General features: G+C 34.6%; 2 protein-coding genes across 3 annotated transcripts in view; both read right to left on the bottom strand.

Moving 5' to 3' along the window:
- Positions 1–7,934, bottom strand: part of avpr1aa (arginine vasopressin receptor 1Aa) — a 31,449-nt gene extending 23,515 nt beyond the window's left edge. For both annotated transcript variants that reach the window (XM_062063279.1, XM_062063278.1), the window contains exon 1: positions 6,952–7,934. In XM_062063279.1, coding sequence (XP_061919263.1) covers positions 6,952–7,816 — 865 coding nt within the window. In that variant the 5' untranslated portion in view covers positions 7,817–7,934. The remainder of the gene's footprint in view (positions 1–6,951) is intronic.
- The window catches only part of LOC133660120 (protein phosphatase 1H-like), a 163,618-nt gene extending 142,641 nt beyond the window's left edge, over positions 1–20,977 (bottom strand). The window contains exon 1 of the mRNA XM_062063283.1: positions 20,676–20,977. The gene's annotated coding sequence lies outside the window, so the exon portion shown is untranslated. The remainder of the gene's footprint in view (positions 1–20,675) is intronic.
- Between the last annotated feature and the right edge of the window lie 1,391 nt (positions 20,978–22,368).

The raw sequence follows: 22,368 nt of genomic DNA, 5'->3' as shown, positions 1-22,368 counted from the left end.
TAGTGACAGCTCCTCATTGATTATGTCACACAAATATGAAAATCCTCACCAACTGCTTAATTTATTAATGTCTGGACTAGGGTTGTACGGTATACCGGTATTGGTATAGTATCGTGATACTAATGAATCATATTCGGTACTATACCACCTCTAAAAAGTACCTTTTTTTGTGTTTTCTAAAAATGTATGTTATGTTTATAAATTTAGGAAATATGTTCCTGGACACATGAGGACTTTGAATATGACCAATGTATGATCCTGTAACTACTTGGTATCGGATCGATACCTAAATTTGTGGTATCATCCAAAACTAATGTAAAGTATCAAACAACAGAAGAATAAGTGATTATTACATTTTAACAGAAGTGTAGATAGAACATGTTAAAAGAGAAAGTATGCAGATATTAACAGTAAATCAACAAGTGGATTAATTATTCATTTTCTATCGCTTGTCTTTTATAATGTTGACAAAATAATAGAATGCAAAATGACACAATATGTTACTGCATATGTCAGCAGCTAAATTAAGAGCCTTTGTTTGTTTACTTACTAATAAAAGACAAGTTGTCTTGTATGTTCACTATTTTATTTAAGGACAAACTTGCAATAAGAAACATATGTTTAATGTACCCTAATATTTTTTTGTTAAAATAAAGCCAATAATGCAATTTTTTGTCGCAAGCCAAAACACGTCCATTCTCAAGTGATGTGCGGGTCGATACTGAAATATCAATACCGCCGATAACACATCTTTATGCTCTAATATTGATTGACAAATTAAAATATCGATACATTTGTTACTTTAATTGAGGAGTGTTCAAACTTTTTTATTTTTTATTACCAATATTGATATTTTTTATTTAAAAAAAAAAGAAACATATGTTTAATGTACCGTAAGATTTTTTTTGTTAAAATAAATCCAATATAGCAATTGTTTGTGGCCACCTTTATTTAGAAAAGTATCAAAATAAATGTTGGTACCGGTACCAAAATATTGGTATCGGGACAACACTAGTCCGTGAATTATAATATATGGTAACATATACGTAGTGTATTACCATATATCATATCAAATATGTATATTTCTATCATCTTTGAACACACTTTAAGTGTTAGTGATTTAGAGGTAGCTAAACACTGTGGAGGGACGTTAGCCACTAGTTTAGCTCGCTAACGGGGACTCGTCAGTGCATTGTGCATTTATCGTAAGTTTTGAAGCCAAAATACGTCCATTCTCGAGTGATGTGCGGGTCCATACTGAAATACCAATACCCCCGATACCACATCTTTATGCTCTAGTATCGATCGTCAAATTAAAATATCGATACATTTGTATCGATATTTATGTCTAAACTTTTTTTTTTTTTCATTACCAATATTTTGTTTTTTTTTTATTTAAAAAAAGAAACATATGTTTAATATACCGTAATATTTTTTGTTGAAATAAAGCCAATATTGCAATTGTTTGTGGTCCCCTTTATTTAGAAAAGTATCGAAATAAATTTTGGTACCGGTACCAAAATATTGGTATCGGGACAACACTAGTCCGTGTATTACAATATATGGTAACATATATCAAATCAAATATGTATATTTCTATCATCATTGAACACACTTTAAGTGTTAGTGATTTAGAAGTAGCTAAACACTTTGGAGGGACATTAGCCACTAGTTTAGCTCGCTAACGGGGACTCATCAGTGCATTGCTTTGCCTTTATCGTAAGTTTTGAAGCCAAAATTGGGGGTTAAATCACCAAAATGATTCCCGGGCGCGGCACCGCTGCTGCCCACTGCTCCTCTCACCTCCCAGGGGGTGAACAAGGGGATGGGTCAAATGCAGAGGACACATTTCACCACACCTAGTGTGTGTGACAATCATTGGTACTTTAACTTTAACTTAAAATACGTCCATTCTCGAGTGATGTGCGGGTCCATATTGAAATATCGATACCGCCGATACCACATCTTTATGCTCTAATATATAAAAATATCGATACTTTTGCTACTTTAGTTCAGGGGTGTCCAAACTTTTTTATTGTTATTACCAATGGCCGCATACTGGGCCATATTGATATTTTTTTATTTAAAAAAAAAGAAACATATGTTTAATGTACCGTAAGATTTTTTGATAAAATAAAGCCAATACTGCAATTGTTTGTGGTCCCCTTTATTTAGAAAAGTATCGAAATACATCTTGGTACCGGTACCGGTACCAAAATAGATACAAGTACAAGTGATGTGAAATATCAGTACCGCCAATAGCACATCTTTATGCTCTAATATCAATTGTCAAATTAAAATATCGACATGTCCAGGGTATACCCCGCCTACCGCCCGAATGCAGCTGAGATAGGCTCCAGCGACCCCCCACGTCCCCAAAAGGGACAAGCGGTAGAAAATGGATGGATAGATGGATACTTTTGTCTCGATATTTAAGTCTAAACTTTTTTTTTTATTACCAATATTGCTATTTTTGATTTAAAAAAAATAAACATATGTTTAATGTACCGTGAGATTTTTTGTGTTAAAATATAGCCAATAATGCAATTGTTTGTGGTCCCCTTTATTTAGAAAGGTATCGAAATACATCTTGGTACCGTTACCGGTACCAAAATAGATACAAGTACAAGTGATGTGAAATATCAATACCGCCGATACCACATCTTTATGCTCTAATATCGATTGTCAAATTAAAATATCGATACTTTTGTATCGATATTTATGTCTAAACTTTTTTTTTATTACCAATATTGCTATTTTTTATTAAAAAAAACAAAAAACATATGTTTAATGTACCGTGAGATTTTTCTGTTAAAATATAGCCAATATTGCAATTGTTTGTGGTCACCTTTATTTAGAAAAGTATCGGAATACATTTTGGTACCGGTACCAAAATATTGGTATCGGGACAACACTAGTCTGTTTATTATAATATATGGTAACATATGTACTGTATTACCATCATATCAAATATGTATATTTCTATCATCATTGAACACACTTTAAGTGTTAGTGATTTAAAGGTAGCTAAACACTGTGGAGGGACGTTAGCCACAGATTTTTTGTTAAAATAAAGCCAATAATGCAATTTTTTGTGCAGGTCCCCTTTATTTAGAAAAGTATCGAAATACATCTTGGTACCGGTACCGGTACCAAAATAGATACAAGTACAAGTGATGTGAAATGTCAATACCGCCGATGCCACATCTTTATGCTCTAATATCGATCGTCAAATTAAAATATCGATACTTTTGTATCGATATTTATGTCAATTTTTTTTTTTCCATTACCAATATTGCTATTTTGAATTTTTAAAAAAAGAAACATATGTTTAATGTACCGTAATATTTTTTTGTTAAAATAAAGTCAATATTGCAATTGTTTGTGGTCCCCTTTATTTAGAAAAGTATCGAAAAAATTGTTGGTACCGGTACCAAAATATTGGTATCGGGACAACACTAGTCCGTGTATTATAATCTATGGTAACATATGTACAGTTTTACCATATATCATAACAAATATGTATATTTCTATCATCATTGAACACACTTTAAGTGTTAGTGATTTAGACGTAGGTAAACACTGTAGAGCAGGGGTGTCAAACATACGGCCCGCGGGCCAGAACCGGCCCCCAAGGAGGTTCGATCAGGCCCGCAGGATAATTTGAAAGTGGAAAAAATGCATAAAAGACATGGAATTAATATTTTAAATTCGCTGCAATTCATGGATTATCCGCTAAGGGGCGCACTCTTTCCATCAGAGTAGAAGACAAGCCGCATCACTGAGACAGACTGAAAACAGCAGACGGTATCAATGCGCCATCTGCTGCTTGTTACGACGTTGTTAATACCTTGGTCTCTACCTCTCCGCTACACCCTCATTAGCCAAAATGTCGTTATCCAAACGGAGAAAAGTAGATAAGGAGTGTAGAATTTTCAAAGAAAAATGGACCACGTCCTATTTATTTACAGAGATGCACGGAAAACCTTCGTGCTTGGTGTGTTTGCAACAAGTTTCGGTATTGAAGGAATATAATATTCGACGCCACTACGAGACTCATCACAGCGAAAAATATGACGGCTTGCAAGGACAACTGAGAAGAGATACGATTAACGATGTTGATGCACTTGTACAGGCCAAAAGATGCCAAGTTTCAGGAACAAATACAAGTCCAGACTAGACTAACACCTTTAAAATGCTGCCTTAGATACTGTTTGCATTGAAAGAATACAGCTCTGTGAAGATGAATCCTTACTGTGGTGATTTAAAAAATGTGCACTTTAATGTTAGTCAGCAGCTTCAAAACAAAAGTTGTGTGATGGAATTCTACTGTTCATACAACTCCATAAATTTTCAGTATGTATTGTATGTGTATGTATGTTTCATGTATGAAGTTTACAGATTTACAGGACAGGCGAACACTTTCTTCATTACACATTTAAAATCACTCTCCTTAGTTTGTAAGGTGTACGCAGGGATTACATTTAGATTTGATATGCGTATGTGTAAGTGGTTTAAAAATTCCTTTCTTTAAAAGTCTCATTTAATCTTAAAGTGCATTACTATATTTTTCAGTACCAATTAAAGTTTTGTGCCTTTGTACAATCAGTGGGATCAGTTGCAATGCATATTTGTGAATGATAAAAGTAAATTGCACATTTGTCTAAGGAAATATGAGGTGTTTCATGAAATGTTTTGTAAAAGGATAGTTCATTAAATTTCAATATTTTCCTAATGTTCTTGTGCTTCTTTACACCAAAACAAAGGAAAGACATGATATTTTGGTTATTTATAGCAGAGTATGGTATAATTTTAATGGTCCGGCCCACTTGACATCTCCCTAGGCCGTATGTGGCCCACGATGCGAAATGAGTTTGACACCCCTGCTGTAGAGGGACGTTAGCCACTAGCTAGCTCGCTTACTCGTCAGTACATTGCTTTGCCTTTATCGTAAGTTTTGAAGCCAAAATACGTCCATTCTCGAGTGATGTGCGGGTCGATACTGAAATATCGATACCGCCGATACCACATCTTTATGCTCTAATATCGATCGTCAAATTAAAACTTTTGTATCAATATTTATGTCTAAACTTTTTTTTTTTTCATTTCCAATATTTGGTATTTTTTATTTTAAAAAAAAAGAAACATATGTTTAATGTACCGTAATATTTTTTTGTTCCAATAAAGCCAATATTGCAATTGTTTATTTAGAAAAGTATCGAAATACATTCATTTGAAGAACAAAACTTTGATAACGTAGAACAGGGGTCGGCAACCCGCGGCTCTAGAGCCGCACGTGGCTCTTTAGCGGCGCCCAAGTGGCTCTCTGGAGCTTTTTTAAAAATGTATGAAAAATGGAAAAAGATGAGGAAAAAAAAAAGTTTTTGTTTTAATATGGTGTCCGTAGGAGGACAAACATGACGCAAACCTCCCTAATTGTTATAAAGCACACTGTTTATATTAAACATGCTTCAGCTTCACTGATTTGAGTATTTGGCGAGCGCCGTTTTGTCCTACTAATTTTGGCGGTCCATGAACTCACCATAGTTTGTTTACAAGTATAACTTCCTCCGACTTTCTAGGACGTGTTTTATGCCACTTCTTTTTCCGTCTCATTTTGTCCACCAAACCTTTAACGTTGTGCATGAATGCACAAAGGTGAGTTTTGTTGATGTTATTGACTTGTGTGGAGTGCTAATCAGACATATTTGGTCACTGCATGACTGCGAGCTAATCGATGCTAACATGCTATTTAGGCTAGCTATATGTACACTACCGTTCAAAAGTTTGGGGTCACATTGAAATGTCCTTATTTTTGAAGGAAAAGCACTGTACTTTTCAATGAAGATAACTTTAAACTAGTCTTAAATTTAAAGAAATACACTCTATACATTGCTAATGTGGTAAATGACTATTCTAGCTGCAAATGTCTGGTTTTTGGTGCAATATCTACATAGGTGTATAGAGGCCCATTTCCAGCAACTATCACTCCAGTGTTCTAATGGTACAATGTGTTTGCTCATTGGCTCAGAAGGCTAATTGATGATTAGAAAACCCTTGTTTTGTGGGGCGGTATAGCTCGGTTGGTAGAGCGGCCGTATCAGCAACTTGAGGGTTGCAGGTTCGATCCCCGCTTCCGCCATCCTAGTCACTGCCGTTGTGTCCTTGGGCAAGACACTTTACCCACATGCTCCCAGTGCCACCCACACTGGTTTAAATGTAACTTAGATATTGGGTTTCACAATGTAAAGCGCTTTGAGTCACTTGAGAAAAAGCGCTATATAAATGTAATTCACTTCACTTCACTTCACTTGTGCAATCATGTTCACACATCTGAAAACAGTTTAGCTCGTTACAGAAGCTACAAAACGGACCTTCCTTTGAGCAGATTGAGTTTCTGGAGCATCACATTTGTGGGGTCAATTAAACGCTCAAAATGGCCAGAAAAAGAGAACTGTCATCTGAAACTCGACAGTCTATTCTTGTTCTTAGAAATGAAGGCTATTCCACAAAATTGTTTGGGTGACCCCAAACTTTTGAACGGTAGTGTACACATTGCAGCATTATGCCTCATTTGTAGCTATATTTGAGCTCATTTAGTTTCCTTTAAGTCATCTTAATTCAATTTATATCTCATGACACACTATCTGTATGTAATATGGCTTTTAATTTGTTGCGGCTCCAGACAGATTTTTTTTTTTTTTTTTTTGGTCCAATATGGCTCTTTCAACATTTTGACATAGAAATATGACTAAGTTTCTACAAATCTAATGTTTTCATTGTGCATAATGAATATTTGTGGACGTATATAAACATATTAGGGGCCTGGATGACTTTTACGGGGGTCAGATGACAAATGACTAGTTTTGGGTCGGTGCGTAAAGCGCAAGGCTTTTTACGCGCGGCGCGTAATCATTGCGTAAAAGCCGCGCGTCTCCGCCACGCACTCACCGGCGAACTGGAGGCTGACGTCCCACACCGACCACATCTGCACGATGAAGAAGGGCGCCCAGCACACGATGTAGGCCAGCACGATGACGAGGGTCATCTTGACGGTCCTCATCTTGGCCCTGGAGATGGTGGTGATGCTGCTCACCGAGCTCTTGCCCATCAGCCCGTCCTTGCCGGCGGCCCCCTTGCGCTTCTTGAACTTGATGTTCCTCCAGATGCTGTGGCAGATGAAGCCGTAGCACACCACCAGGATGACCACGGGCACCAGGAAGATGCCCACGGTGATCCAGGTGATGTAGGCGCGCGCCCCCCAGGGCTCCACGAAGTGCGCCCAGCAGTCGTAGACGCCGGTGCCGTTGCGGACCTCGCTGAGGGAGAAGATGAAGACCTGCGGCGCGCTGAGCGCGAGGCTGCACGTCCACGTCGACACGATCATGACGCAGGAGCGCCGCGTGGGCTGCTGCAGCGTCTTGAGCGGGTGGCAGATGGCGATGTAGCGGTCCACGGTCATCATCACCATCATGTAGGTGGAGGCGAACATGCCCGTCACCTGCAGGTGCTTGACCGCGCGGCACAGGACGTCCGGCCCGTAGAAGCGGTAGGTGATCCTCCAGCACAGCTGCGGCAGCACCTGGCAGAAGGCCACCACCAGGTCGGCCAGGCTCAGGTGGCGGATGAAGAGGTGCATGCGCGACATCTTCCTCTTGGTGTTGTGCATGGCCAGCAGCACGCTGACGTTGCCCACCACCGCCACCACGAAGGTGACGCTCAGCACCAGGACCTCCACCCGGGCCAACTCCTCGTTGCGCGCTAACGGGTCGCTGGCGTTCCGGAGGACCTCGGTGCTGTTGGCGGGACTCCCCATGGTGCGAGAATGCGCGCCTGCTCAGGAGAAGCGCATAGTGGACGTGCGTGTGTGTGTGTGTGTGTGTTGCGTCTGTGTGTCTTCTGAGCGCGCACACGTTCGGGTGGAGCCTGGTGCCGCCGGATATGGTGCCCCACCGGACCGTATAAGGAGCTGGAGCCCGCCCGGGGAGAGGGGGAGAGAGGAGCCCGCGGTATACGTGCTGCTGCGTCGGCGGCTTCTGCTGCTGTGGAGCTGCTGCTGCTGCTGCACACCAATCACATTTCATGCTTGCAAGGAAAAAAGAAAGAAAAAAAAACGCTGCAAGAAATGAAGCAACACGCCCTCAAAGTGCCGACTTATTTGACAAAAAAAGTGCATCAAACAAATAAAAACTCATAATGGCTGAAGATGATGTAGAGATTTTAGTGTTGAAAGTATAAGAAAAAAGGTATGATTTGTTTTTAACACTTTTATGAGTGGCATTGGCGTTGTTAGGCCTAAACTGTTCTAAAGCCCCCCTAAATAATTTGGTGTAAAAAAAAAAAAAAATTTTTTTTTTTTTTTTTACACCAAATTATACTTGCCGACATATTCATTATAAAGTGGCCCGAATAGGAGTTTGAATAAATAATCATATAACCTGTCATTATTCACTCAGTTTCCCCTCACTTCATAGCGTAGAGAGCCCCTTTAGTGCGTTGGTATCCATTCCACTCGTTCATATAGCAATTATAAGTTTTTCTTAGTTTTTATGTTTTTTTTGTTTGTTTTATGCGCTTTTTGTCAAATAAAAAACACTTAGTTTTTTATGGCAAACACACAAAATATGCAATATTGTCCCCCCAAAATTTTTTCAATTTTCAGCTGTGGAGCTGCTGCTGCACACCAATAACATTTCATGCTTGCAAAAAAAAAAAAAAAGAAAGAAAAAAAACGCTGCAAGAAATGAAGCAACACGCCCTCAAAGTGCCGACTTATTTTACAAAAAGGGCATTAAACAGACCAACAAAAAAAAAAAACATGGACACAAATAAAATATCATAATTGCTGAAGATGATGTAGAGATTTTAGTGTTGAAAGTATAAGAAAAAATGTATGACTTATTTTTAACACTTTTATGAGTGGGACCCTTTTGGATCCTCAATAATCTCAGTGTTTGTTTGTTTGATTTTGATTCATTATTATTTTTTGAGCATTGATAGTTTAAAATCAAACAAACAAACACTAAAATTATTGGGGATCCAAATGGGTCCCACTCATAAAAGTGTTAAAAATAAGTATTTTAAATTTTTTTTTAATTTTTTAAATTTTTTTTACTGTCGAGGCTTACATCTCTAGATCAACTTCAGCAATTGAAAAAAAAACATATTTTGGTTCTTTTTTTTTTTTTTTTTTTTAGCATTAATAGTTTAAAATCAAACAAACAAACACTAAAATTATTGGGGATCCAAAAGGGTCCCACTCATAAAAGTGTTAAAAATAAGTCATCATTTAAAAAAAAAAAAACTTTCAAGGCTTACATCTCTAGATCAACTTCAGCAATTATAAGTTTTTATTTTATTTGTTATGTTTTTTTTTGTTTGTTTCATGCGCTTTTTGTCAAATAAAAAACTCTTCGTTTTTTATGGCAAACACACAAAATATGCAATACTGTCCCGTCCCCCCCAAAATTTTAAATTTTCAGCTGTGGAGCTGCTGCTGCACACCAATCACATTTCATGCTTGCAAGGAAAAAAGAAAGAAAAAAAAACGCTGCAAGAAATGAAGCAACACGCCCTCAAAGTGCCGACTTATTTGACAAAAAGTGCATCAAACAAATAAAAACTCATAATTGCTGAAGATGATGTAGAGATTTTAGTGTTGAAAGTATAAGAACAAATGTATGACGTATTTTTAACACTTTTATGAGTGGGACCCTTTTGGATCCCCAATTATTTTAGTGTTTGTTTGTCTGATTTTGATTCTTTATTATTTTTTGAGCATTGATAGTTTAAAAATAAGCAAACAAACACTACAATTATTGGGGACCCAAAAGGGTCCCACTCATAAAAGTGTTAAAAATAAGTATTTTAAATTTTTTTTAATTTTTTTAAATTTTTTTTTACTGTCGAGGCTTACATATCTAGATCAACTTCAGCAATTGAAAAAAAACATATTTTGGTTCTTTTTTTTTTAATTTTTTTAGCATTAATAGTTTAAAATCAAACAAACAAACACTAAAATTATTGGGGATCCAAAAGGGTCCCACTCATAAAAGTGTTAAAAATAAGTCATCATTTAAATTTTCTTTTAAACTTTCAAGGCTTATACTCTAGATCAACTTCAGCAATTATAAGTTTTTCTTAGATTTTATGGTTTTTTTATGTTTGTTTTATGCGCTTTTAGTCAAATTAAAAACACTACGTTTTTTTTATGGCAAACACACAAATATGCAATATTGTCCCCCCCAAAAATGTTACATTTTCAACTGTGGAGCTGCTGTTGCTGCACACCAATCACATTTCATGCTTGCAGGAAAAAAAAAAAAAAAAAGAAAAAAAACGCTGCAAGAAAAGAAGCAACACGCCCTCAAAGTGCCGAATTATTTGACAAAAAGTGCATCAAACAAATAAAAACCCATAATTGCTGAAGATGATGTAGAGATTTTAGTGTTGAAAGTATAAGGAAAAAGGTATGACTTATTTTTAACACTTTTATGAGTGGGACCCTTTTGGATCCCCAATAATTTTAGTGTTTGTTTGTTTGATTTTCATTCATTAATATTTTTTGAGCATTGATAGTTTAAAAATAAGCAAACAAACACTAAAATTATTGGAGATCCAAAAGGGTCCCACTCATAAAAGTGTTAAAAATAAGTATTTTAAAAAATGTTTTATTTTTTATTTTATTTTTTTTACTGTCGAGGCTTACATCTCTAGATCAACTTCAGCAATTGAAAAAAAACATATTTTGATTCATTTATATTTTTTTAACATTAATATTTTAAAATCAAACCAACAAACACTAAAATTATTGGGGATCCAAAAGGGTCCCACTCATAAAAGTGTTAAAAATAAGTCATCATTTAAAAAAAACAAAAAACTTTCAAGGCTTACATCTCTAGATCAACTTCAGCAATTATAAGTTTTTTTTTATTTGTTATGTTTTTTTTTTGTTTGTTTTATGCACTTTTTGTCAAATAAAAAACTCTTTGTTTTTTATGGCAAACACACAAAATATGCAATATTGTCCCGTCCCCCCCAAAATTTTAAATTTTCAGCTGTGGAGCTGCTGCTGCACACCAATCCCATTTCATGCTTGCAAGAAAAAAAGAAAGAAAAAAAACGCTGCAAGAAATGAAGCAACACGCCCTCAAAGTGCCGACTTATTTGACAAAAAAGTGCATCAAACAAATAAAAACTCATAATTGCTGAAGATGATGTAGAGATTTTAGTGTTGAAAGTATAAGAACAAATGTATGACGTATTTTTAACACTTTTATGAGTGGGACCCTTTTGGATCCCCAATTATTTTAGTGTTTGTTTGTTTGATTTTGATTCTTTATTATTTTTTGAGCATTGATAGTTTAAAAATAAGCAAACAAACACTACAATTATTGGGGATCCAAAAGGGTCCCACTCATAAAAGTGTTAAAAATAAGTATTTTAAATTTTTAAAAAATGTTAAAAAATTTTTTTACTGTCGAGGCTTACATCTCTATATCAACTTCAGCAATTGAAAAAAAACATATTTTGGTTCTTTTTTTTATTTTTTTTAGCATTAATAGTTTAAAATCAAACAAACAAACACTAAAATAATTGGGGATCCAAAAGGGTCCCACTCATAAAAGTGTTAAAAATAAGTCATCATTTAAAAAAAAAAATACTTTCAAGGGTTACATCTCTAGATCAACTTCAGCAATTATAAGTTTTTTTTTATTTGTTATGTTTTTTTTTGTTTGTTTTATGCGCTTTTTGTCAAATAAAAAACTCTTCGTTTTTTATGGCAAACACACAAAATATGCAATACTGTCCCGTCCCCCCCAAAATTTTAAATTTTCAGCTGTGGAGCTGCTGCTGCACACCAATCACATTTCATGCTTGCAAGAAAAAAAGAAACAAAAAAAAAACGCTGCAAGAAATGAAGCAACACGCCCTCAAAGTGCCGACTTATTTGACAAAAAGTGCATCAAACAAATAAAAACTCGTAACTGCTGAAGATGATGTAGAGATTTTAGTGTTGAAAGTATAAGAACAAATGTATGACGTATTTTTAACACTTTTATGAGTGGGACCCTTTTGGATCCCCAATTATTTTAGTGTTTGTTTGTTTGATTTTGATTCTTTATTATTTTTTGAGCATTGATAGTTTAAAAATAAGCAAACAAACACTACAATCCACTCATAAAAGTGTTAAAAATAAGTATTTTAATTTTTTTTTTAATTTTTTAAATTTTTTTTACTGTCGAGGCTTACATCTCTAGATCAACTTCAGCAATTGAAAAAAAAATATTTTTTTATTTTTTTAGCATTAATAGTTTAAAATCAAACAAACAAACACTAAAATTATTGGGGATCCAAAAGGGTCCCACTCATAAAAGTGTTAAAAATAAGTCATCATTTAAAAAAAACAAACTTTCAAGGCTTACATCTCTAGATCAACTTCAGCAATTATAAGTTTTTTTTTATTTGTTATGTTTTTTTTTGTTTGTTTTATGCGCTTTTTGTCAAATAAAAAACTCTTCGTTTTTTATGGCAAACACACAAAATATGCAATACTGTCCCGTCCCCCCCAAAATTTTAAATTTTCAGCTGTGGAGCTGCTGCTGCACACCAATCACATTTCATGCTTGCAAGAAAAAAAGAAAGAAAAAAAACGCTGCAAGAAATGAAGCAACACGCCCTCAAAGTGCCGACTTATTTGACAAAAAGTGCATCAAACAAATAAAAACTCGTAATTGCTGAAGATGATGTAGAGATTTTAGTGTTGAAAGTACAAGAACAAATGTATGACGTATTTTTAACACTTTTATGAGTGGGACCCTTTTGATCCCCAATTATTTTAGTGTTTGTTTGTTTGATTTTGATTCTTTATTATTTTTTGAGCATTGATAGTTTAAAAATAAGCAAACAAACACTACAATTATTGGGGATCCAAAAGGGTCCCACTCATAAAAGTGTTAAAAATAAGTATTTTAAATTTTTTTTAAATTTTTTAAATTTTTTTTACTGTCGAGGCTTACATCTCTAGATCAACTTCAGCAATTGAAAAAAAACATATTTTGGTTCTTTTTTTTTTTTTTTTTTAGCATTAATAGTTTAAAATCAAACAAACAAACACTAAAATTATTGGGGATCCAAAAGGGTCCCACTCATAAAAGTGTTAAAAATAAGTCATCATTTAAAAAAAACAAAAACTTTCAAGGCTTACATCTCTAGATCAACTTCAGCAATTATAAGTTTTTTTTATTTGTTATGTTTTTTTTTGTTTGTTTTATGCGCTTTTTGTCAAATAAAAAACTCTTCGTTTTTTATGGCAAACACACAAAATATGCAATACTGTCCCGTCCCCCCCAAAATTTTAAATTTTCAGCTGTGGAGCTGCTGCTGCACACCAATCACATTTCATGCTTGCAAGGAAAAAAGAAAGAAAAAAAACGCTGCAAGAAATGAAGCAACACGCCCTCAAAGTGCCGACTTATTTGACAAAAAGTGCATCAAACAAATAAAAACTCATAATTGCTGAAGATGATGTAGAGATTTTAGTGTTGAAAGTATAAGAACAAATGTATGACGTATTTTTAACACTTTTATGAGTGGGACCCTTTTGGATCCCCAATTATTTTAGTGTTTGTTTGTTTGATTTTGATTCTTTATTATTTTTTGAGCATTGATAGTTTAAAAATAAGCAAACAAACACTACAATTATTGGGGATCCAAAAGGGTCCCACTCATAAGAGTGTTAAAAATAAGTATTTTAAATTTTTTAAAATGTTTTTACTGTCGAGGCTTACATCTCTAGATCAACTTCAGCAATTGAAAAAAAAACATATTTTGGTTCTTTTTTTTTTTTTTTAGCATTAATAGTTTAAAATCAAACAAACAAACACTAAAATTATTGGGGATCCAAAAGGGTCCCACTCATAAAAGTGTTAAAAATAAGTCATCATTTAAAAAAAAAAAACTTTCAAGGCTTACATCTCTAGATCAACTTCAGCAATTATAAGTTTTTTTTATTTGTTATGTTTTTTTTTGTTTGTTTTATGCGCTTTTTGTCAAATAAAAAACTCTTCGTTTTTTATGGCAAACACACAAAATATGCAATACTGTCCCGTCCCCCCCAAAATTTTAAAATTTCAGCTGTGGAGCTGCTGCTGCACACCAATTACATTTCATGCTTGCAAGTAAAAAAGAAACAAAAAAAAACGCTGCAAGAAATGAAGCAACACGCCCTCAAAGTGCCGACTTATTTGACAAAAAGTGCATCAAACAAATAAAAACTCATAATTGCTGAAGATGATGTAGAGATTTTAGTGTTGAAAGTATAAGGAAAAAGGTATGACTTATTTTCAACACTTTTATGAGTGGGACCCTTTTGGATCCCCAATAATTTTAGTGTTTGTTTGTTTGTTTGATTTTGATTCATTATTATTTTTTGAGCATTGATAGTTTAAAAATAAGCAAACAAACACTAAAATTATTGGGGATCCAAAAGGGTCCCACTCATAAAAGTGTTAAAAATAAGTATTTTTAAATTTTTTTTATTTTTTATTTTATTTTTTTTACTGTCGAGGATTACATCTCTACATCAACTTCAGCAATTGAAAAAAAACATATTTTGATTCATTTATATTTTTTTTAGCATTAATAGTTTAAAATCAAACAAACAAACACTAAAATTATTGGGGATCCAAAAGGGTCCCACTCATAAAAGTGTTAAAAATAAGTCATCATTTAAAAAAAACAAAAAACTTTCAAGGCTTACATCTCTAGATCAACTTCAGCAATTATAAGTTTTTTTTATTTGTTATGTTTTTTTTTGTTTGTTTTATGCGCTTTTGTCAAATAAAAAACTCTTTGTTTTTTATGGCAAACACACAAAATATGCAATTTTGTCCCGTCCCCCCCAAAATTTTAAATTTTCAGCTGTGGAGCTGCTGCTGCACACCAATCACATTTCATGCTTGCAAGAAAAAAAAGAAAAAGAAAACGCTGCAAGAAATGAAGCAACACGCCCTCAAAGTGCCGACTTATTTGACAAAAAGTGCATTAAACAAATAAAAACTCATAATTGCTGAAGATGATGTAGAGATTTTAGTGTTGAAAGTATAAGAAAAAAGGTATGACTTGTTTTTAACACTTTTATGAGTGGCATTGGCGTTGTTAGGCCTATTTTAGGGGGTTAAAGCCCCCCTAAACTGTTCTAAAGCCCTCCTAAATAATTTGGTGTAAAAAAACAAATACTTGCCGACATATTCATTATAAAGTGGTCCGAATAGGAGTTTGAATAAATAATCATATAACCTGTCATTATTCACTCAGTTTCCCCTCACTTCATAGCGTAGAGAGCCCCTTTAGTGCGTTGGTATCCATTCCACTCGTTCATATAGAAAATGCCCACATCACTCAAAATCCAGTCCGCATTTGATGCTGATGATCTAGAGATTTTAGTGTTGAAAGTATAAGAAAAAATGTATGACTTGTTTTTAACACTTTTATGAGTGGTACCCTTATAGATCCCCAATAATTTTAGTATTGATAGTTTAAAAACAAGCAAACAAACACTACAATTATTGGGGATCCAAAAGGGTTCCACTCATAAAAATGTTTAAAAAAAAGTTTTTTTATTTTTTACTTTCAAGGTTTACAGATAATCTTCAGCAATTCTAAGTTTTTATGTTTTTTTTTTGTTTTTTTTGTGTTATTATTTTTTGAGCATTAATAGTTTAAAATCAAACAAACAAACACTACAATTATTGGGGATCCAAAAGGGTCCCACTCATAAAAGTGTTAAAAATAAGTCATCGTTTTAAAAAAATATATACTTTCAAGGCTTACATCTCTAGATTAACTTCAGCAATTATAAGTTTTTCTTAGTTTTTATGTTTTTTTTGTTTGTTTTATGCGCTTTTTGTCAAATAAAAAACACTTAGTTTTTTATGGCAAACACACAAAATATGCAATATTGTCCCCCCCAAAAATGTTACATTTTCAACTGTGGAGCTGCTGTTGCTGCACACCAATCACATTTCATGCTTGCAAAAAAAAAAAAGAAAGAAAGAAAAAAAACGCTGCAAGAAATGAAGCAACACGCCCTCAAAGTGCCGACTTATTTTACAAAAAGGGCATTAAACAGACCAACAAAAAAAACAAAACATGGACACAAATAAAATATCATAATTGCTGAAGATGATGTAGAGATTTTAGTGTTGAAAGTATAAGAAAAAATGTATGACTTATTTTTAACACTTTTATGAGTGGGACCCTTTTGGATCCTCAATAATTTTAGTGTTTGTTTGTTTGATTTTGATTTATTATTATTTTTTGAGCATTGATAGTTTAAAATCAAACAAACAAACACTAAAATTATTGGGGATCCAAAAGGGTCCCACTCATAAAAATGTTTTTAAAAAAGTATATATTTTTATTTTATTTTTTACTTTCAAGGTTTACAGATAATCTTCAGCAATTATAAGTTTTTACAGGATTTTTTTGTTTGTGTTATGTGCTTTTAGGTCACTCATTCAAACAAACTGATTTTGATTCATTATTATTTTTTGAGCATTGATAGTTTAAAAACAAGCAAACAAACACTACAATTATTGGGGATCCAAAAGGGTCCCACTCATAAAAGTGTTAAAAATAAGTCATATTTTTTAAAAATTTACTTTCAAGGCTTACATCTCTAGATCAACTTCAGCAATTATAAGTTTTTATGTTTTTTTTTGTGTTTGTTTTATGCACTTTTTGTCAAATAAAAAACACTTAGTTTTTTATGGCAAACACACAAAATATGCAATATTGTCCCCCCAAAAATTTTAAATTTTCAACTGTGGAGCTGCTGTTGCTGCACACCAATCACATTTCATGCTTGCAAGAAAAAAAAGAAAAAGAAAACGCTGCAAGAAATGAAGTAACACGCCCTCAAAGTGCCGACTTATTTGAAAAAAAGTGCATCGAATAAAATCTCATAATTGCTGAAAATGATCTAGAGATTTTAGTGTTGAAAGTATAAGAAAAAATGTATGACTTGTTTTTAACACTTTTATGAGTGGGACCCTTTTGGATCCCCAATAATTTTAGTGTTTGTTTGTTTGTTTGATTTTGATTCATTATTATTTTTTGAGCATTAGTAGTTTAAAAACAAACAAACAAACACTAAAATTCTTGGTGTTCCAAAAGGGTCCCACTCATAAAAGTGTTAAAAATAAGCAATTGTTATTTTTTTATTTTTTTTACTGTCTCTAGATCAACTTCAGCAATTCAAAACAAATTGATCATTATTATTTTTTGAGCATTAATAGTTTAAGAGCAATTTGTTTTTGAATTATTGCCCTTTTTAAGGCTGCAATTATTTCACATTAAATATTCCACTTTGACAATTTTGGGGGGGGGGGAGAAAATATTGCATATTTTGTGTGTTTGCCTAAAAAAACCTAAGCTTTGTTTTTTTGACAAAAAGCGCATAAAACAAACCAAAAAAAAAAACATAACAACTGATCTGTAAGCCTTGAAAGTAAAAAAACATAATAATAAATGAATAAAAAGACTTATTTTTAACACTTTTATGAGTGGGACCTTTTTGGATTCCCAATAATTTTAGTGTTTGTTTGTTTGATTTTGATTCATTATTATTTTTTGAGCATTGATAGTTTAAAAATAAGCAAACAAACACTACTATTATTGGGTTCCACTCATAAAAGTGTACCGTCACTCAAAGGAGATTAAAATCGTAACAAAAAGTTTAAATGTATATGGAACTATACTGTCACTTTACGGGACTAAAACAATAACATTACAAGGATGAAGTCGTAATTCTACGACGTTAAAGCCATAATGTTACAAAAAAGATGATTTTACCAGAATAAAGTTTTAATGTTACAGAAAATAGTCGTAAAGTTAGGAGAATAACATTTAAATGTATGAATACTGTCACATATACCTGAATAAAATTGTAACAAAACATTTAAATGTTCGAGTACTGTCACTTTAAGGAGAATAAAATCGTAACAGAAAGTTTAAATATACGAATACTGTCATGTATACGGGAATAAAATTGGAACAGAACATTTAAATGTTCGCGTACCGTCACTTAAAAGAGATTAAAATCGTAACAAAAAGTTGAAATTTATACGGGACTATACTGTCACTTTACGGGACTAAAACAGTAACATTACAAGGATTACTTATACAAAACTAAAGCCATAATTTTACAAAAAATTTATAATTTTAACAGAATAAAGTTTTAATGTTACAGAAAATAGTCATAAAGTTAAGGGAATAACGTTTAAATGTTCAAATACCGTCGCTTAAAGGAGAACTAAATGGAACAAAAAGTTTAAATGTACGAATACTGTCACGTATACGGAAATAAAATTGGAACAAAACATTTCAATGTTCGAATACCGTCACGTAAAGGAGAATAAAATCGTGACAAAAAGTTTAAATGTATACGAGACGATACTGTCACTTTACGGGACTAAAACAGTAACATTACCAGGATGAAGTTGTCATTCTACAAAACTAAAGCAATAATGTCACAAAAAAGTCATCATTTTACCAGAATAAAGTTTTAATGTTACAGAAAATAGTCATAAGGTTAGGGGAATAATGTTAAAATGTATGAATACTGTCACTTCGACGAGAATAAAATTGGAACAAAACGTTTTAAATGCTCAAGTACCGTCACTTAAAGGAGAATAAAATTGTAACAAAACATTTTAATGTATATGAGACTATACTGTCACTTTACGGGACTAAAAAAATAACATTACAAAGATGAAGTTGTAATTCTACGAAACTAAAATCATAATGTTATAAAAAAAAAAGTCATAATTTTACCAGAATAAAGTGACAGAAAATAGTCATAAAGTTAGGGGAATAATGTTAAAATGTATGAATACTGTCCTTCTACGAGAATAAAATTGAAACAAAACTTAAAAGGTATACAAAACTGTGCTATTACTTTACGGGATTAAAACGTTAATATTACAAGGATGAAATTGTAATTTTCTGAAAATAAAGTCGTAAAGTTACGAGATGTAGCCGTAATTTTAAATATTACAAGAAAAAAATTGTAAGGTTAGGTAAAAAAAGTATAAATGTGCCGTCACTTTTGGGAAAATCAAATCGTAATAGTACATTAAAAAAAGTTCCCAATTTTGCCTGGGAAAGAAAGTCATTTCATGAGAATCAAAACATTTTAGTTTAAGGAAATAAAGTGGTATTTATTACAAACATTTATTTATTTTTTTGTTCGGAAAAAAAAAGTAATTTCACAAGAATCAAAAACATTTTGTCAAAGAGAATTAAGTAATGTTTTTCATAAGAAAAAGTTTATGTCACTGGGAAAAAAATTATTTAACAAGAACTTAATATGAGAATACTACAAAAAAAACCTGTCCAAAAATATTATTTTAGGAAAACATTCGACAAGTGTTAAAAAAAGGGATGGATGGATTTCTACACTCTTTGTTGTCTGCCACAGAATAAACGTTAGCATGTTTTACAGCGTACGCCAAGTTCTTCGCGAGCCTCCATCGTCACTTTTTCCGTCACTTTGTGCACGAAGCAGACGTGCCGCACACGCAGTAAACCACAGTTGCGGCTCGGCGAGCAGAGAGCCGTGAAATGAAACACAAATCTTCACTGGCTGCTGCGTGTCATGTGACTCCCGCAGTGGACAACATGGAATGTTTGTGCTCTTGAGCAACAAGGAGGTTTTGCAGTTTGTTTATGCGGAGTGTTATCATCGCTCATGTCGACACGAGGAGTGAGTTATTCTACGGCTGCCTGTTTATTTATAACAGTTTATCGCTTTTTAAGGAACTTTGACCAACATTGAGTAACTTGACAACATTCAAATTCAAGCATTTTAAAGAATGTTGACCTATCTTGCCCGATGGCCGCTCATATTTCAAGACAAACAACAACCGTGTTCAAAGCTGCCAATAAAACATGTATACAATGACTATGTGACAAAGAACACACTTCTCAAGGTTTTGTATTTTGTTACTTGGACGTTTCATTTCAGAAGTTGTGTCTTAGGGTGGGGGGCTTCTTTGCCCCTGGTCCCCGCTGAGGCTAGACCCGCCACTGGAGTAATCAATCAATCAATCAATCAATCAAAAATCAAAACCATTCTGGGTATCACTCCATCTTATCTGTCTTGTCTTTTAACAAAGAAACAAGGAAGTCACAATCTTCGTTCAATGAATGTTCTGCAATTTGTCGTCCCCAAAGTAAGAACTGAACTGGGCAAAAAAGCATTTAGGTTTTCAGCAGCGAAGGCTTGGAATAACCTACAATCCAATATTCAACTTCAAACCCTTGTTACGTTGAATGAGTTTAAAGCTTCTGTGAAAGGACTGCAGTCTACCTTGTCTGTATGCACATGTGTTATGTGAGCAAGTTTTAATGTCGTAAGTGTGATGTTTTATGTATTTGTTTACTGTTTTTAATGTAACCTTGCTGCTGCCCTCTTGGCCAGGTCTCCCTTGGAAAAGAGATCTTTGATCTCAATGGGATTTTACCTGGTTAAATAAAGGCTAATAATAAATAATAATAATAATAATCAATGTTTATTTATATAGCCCTAAATCACAAGTGTCTCAAAGGGCTGCACAAGCCACAACGACATCCTCGGTACAGAGCCCACATACGGGCAAGGAAAAACTCACCCCAGTGGGACGTCGGTGAATGACTATGAGAAACCTTGGAGAGGACCGCATATGTGGGTAACCCCCCCTCTAGGGGAGACCGAAAGCAATGGATGTCGAGTGGGTCTGACATAACATTGTGAAAGTCCAGTCCACAGTGGATCCAACACATCAGCGAGAGTCCAGTCCACAGCGGGGCCAACAGGAAACCATCCCGAGCGGAGACGGGTCAGCAGCGCAGAGATGTCCCCAACCGATGCACAGGCTAGTGGTCCACCCGGGGTCCCGACTCTGGACAGCCAGCACTTCATCCATGGCCACCGGACCTATGCAACTCCCCCTCGCAAGGGACAGGGGAGAAGAGGAGAGAAGAAAAGAAACGGCAGATCAACTGGTCTAAAAAAGGGGGGTCTATTTAAAGGCTAGATTATACAAATGAGTTTTAAGATGGGACTTAAATGCTTCTACTGAGGTAGCATCTCTAACTGTTACCGGGAGGGCATTCCAGAGTACTGGAGCCCGAATAGAAAACGCTCTATAGCCCGCAGACTTTTTTTTGGCTCTGGGAATCACTAATAAGCCGGAGTTCTTTGAACGCAAATTTCTTGTCGGGACATATGGTACAATACAATCGGCGAGATAGGTTGGAGCTAAACCGTGTAGTATTTTATACGTAAGTAGTAAAACCTTAAAGTCGCATCTTAAGTGCACAGGAAGCCAGTGCAGGTGAGCCAGTATAGGCGTAATATGATCAAACTTTCTTGTTTTTGTCAAAAGTCTTGCAGCCGCATTTTGTACCAACTGTAATCTTTTAATGCTAGACATAGGGAGACCCGAAAATAATACGTTACAGTAATCGAGACGAGACGTAACGAACGCATGAATAATGATCTCAGCGTCGCTAGTGGACAAGATGGAACGAATTTTAGCGATATTACGGAGATGAAAGAAGGCCGTTTTAGTAACACTCTTAATGTGTGACTCAAACGAGAGAGTTGGGTCGAAGATAATACCCAGATTCTTTACCGAGTCGCCTTGTGTAATTTTTTGGTTGTCAAATGTTAAGGTGGTATTATTAAATAGATGTTGGTGTCTAGCAGGACCGATAATCAGCATTTCCGTTTTCTTAGCGTTGAGTTGCAAAAAGTTAGCGGACATCCATTGTTTAATTTCACTAAGACACGCCTCCAGCTGACTACAATCCGGCGTGTTGGTCAGCTTTAGGGGCATGTAGAGTTGAGTGTCATCAGCATAACAGTGAAAGCTAACACCGTACTTGCGTATGATGTCACCCAGCGGCAGCATGTAAATACTAAAGAGTGCAGGGCCAAGAACCGAACCCTGGGGAACTCCGCACGTTACCTTGACATAGTCCGAGGTCACATTGTTATGGAAAACGCACTGCATCCTGTCAGTAAGATAAGAGTTAAACCAAGACAAGGCTAAGTCTGACATACCAATACGTGTTTTGATACGCTCTAATAAAATATTATGATCGACGGTATCGAAAGCGGCGCTAAGATCAAGAAGCAGCAACATAGATGACGCATCAGAATCCATCGTTAGCAATAGATCATTACTCATTTTTGCGAGGGCTGTGTCCGTAGAGTGATTTGCCCTGAAACCGGATTGAAAAGGTTCACAGAGATTGTTAGTCACTAAGTGTTCATTCAGCTGCTGTGCAACAATTTTTTCTAGAATTTTGGAAATAAAC

This window comes from Entelurus aequoreus, linkage group LG11, assembly GCF_033978785.1.
Source record: "Entelurus aequoreus isolate RoL-2023_Sb linkage group LG11, RoL_Eaeq_v1.1, whole genome shotgun sequence".
In the NCBI taxonomy this organism is placed as follows: domain Eukaryota; kingdom Metazoa; phylum Chordata; class Actinopteri; order Syngnathiformes; family Syngnathidae; genus Entelurus; species Entelurus aequoreus.
This window is presented reverse-complemented; position numbering and strand designations above follow the sequence as displayed.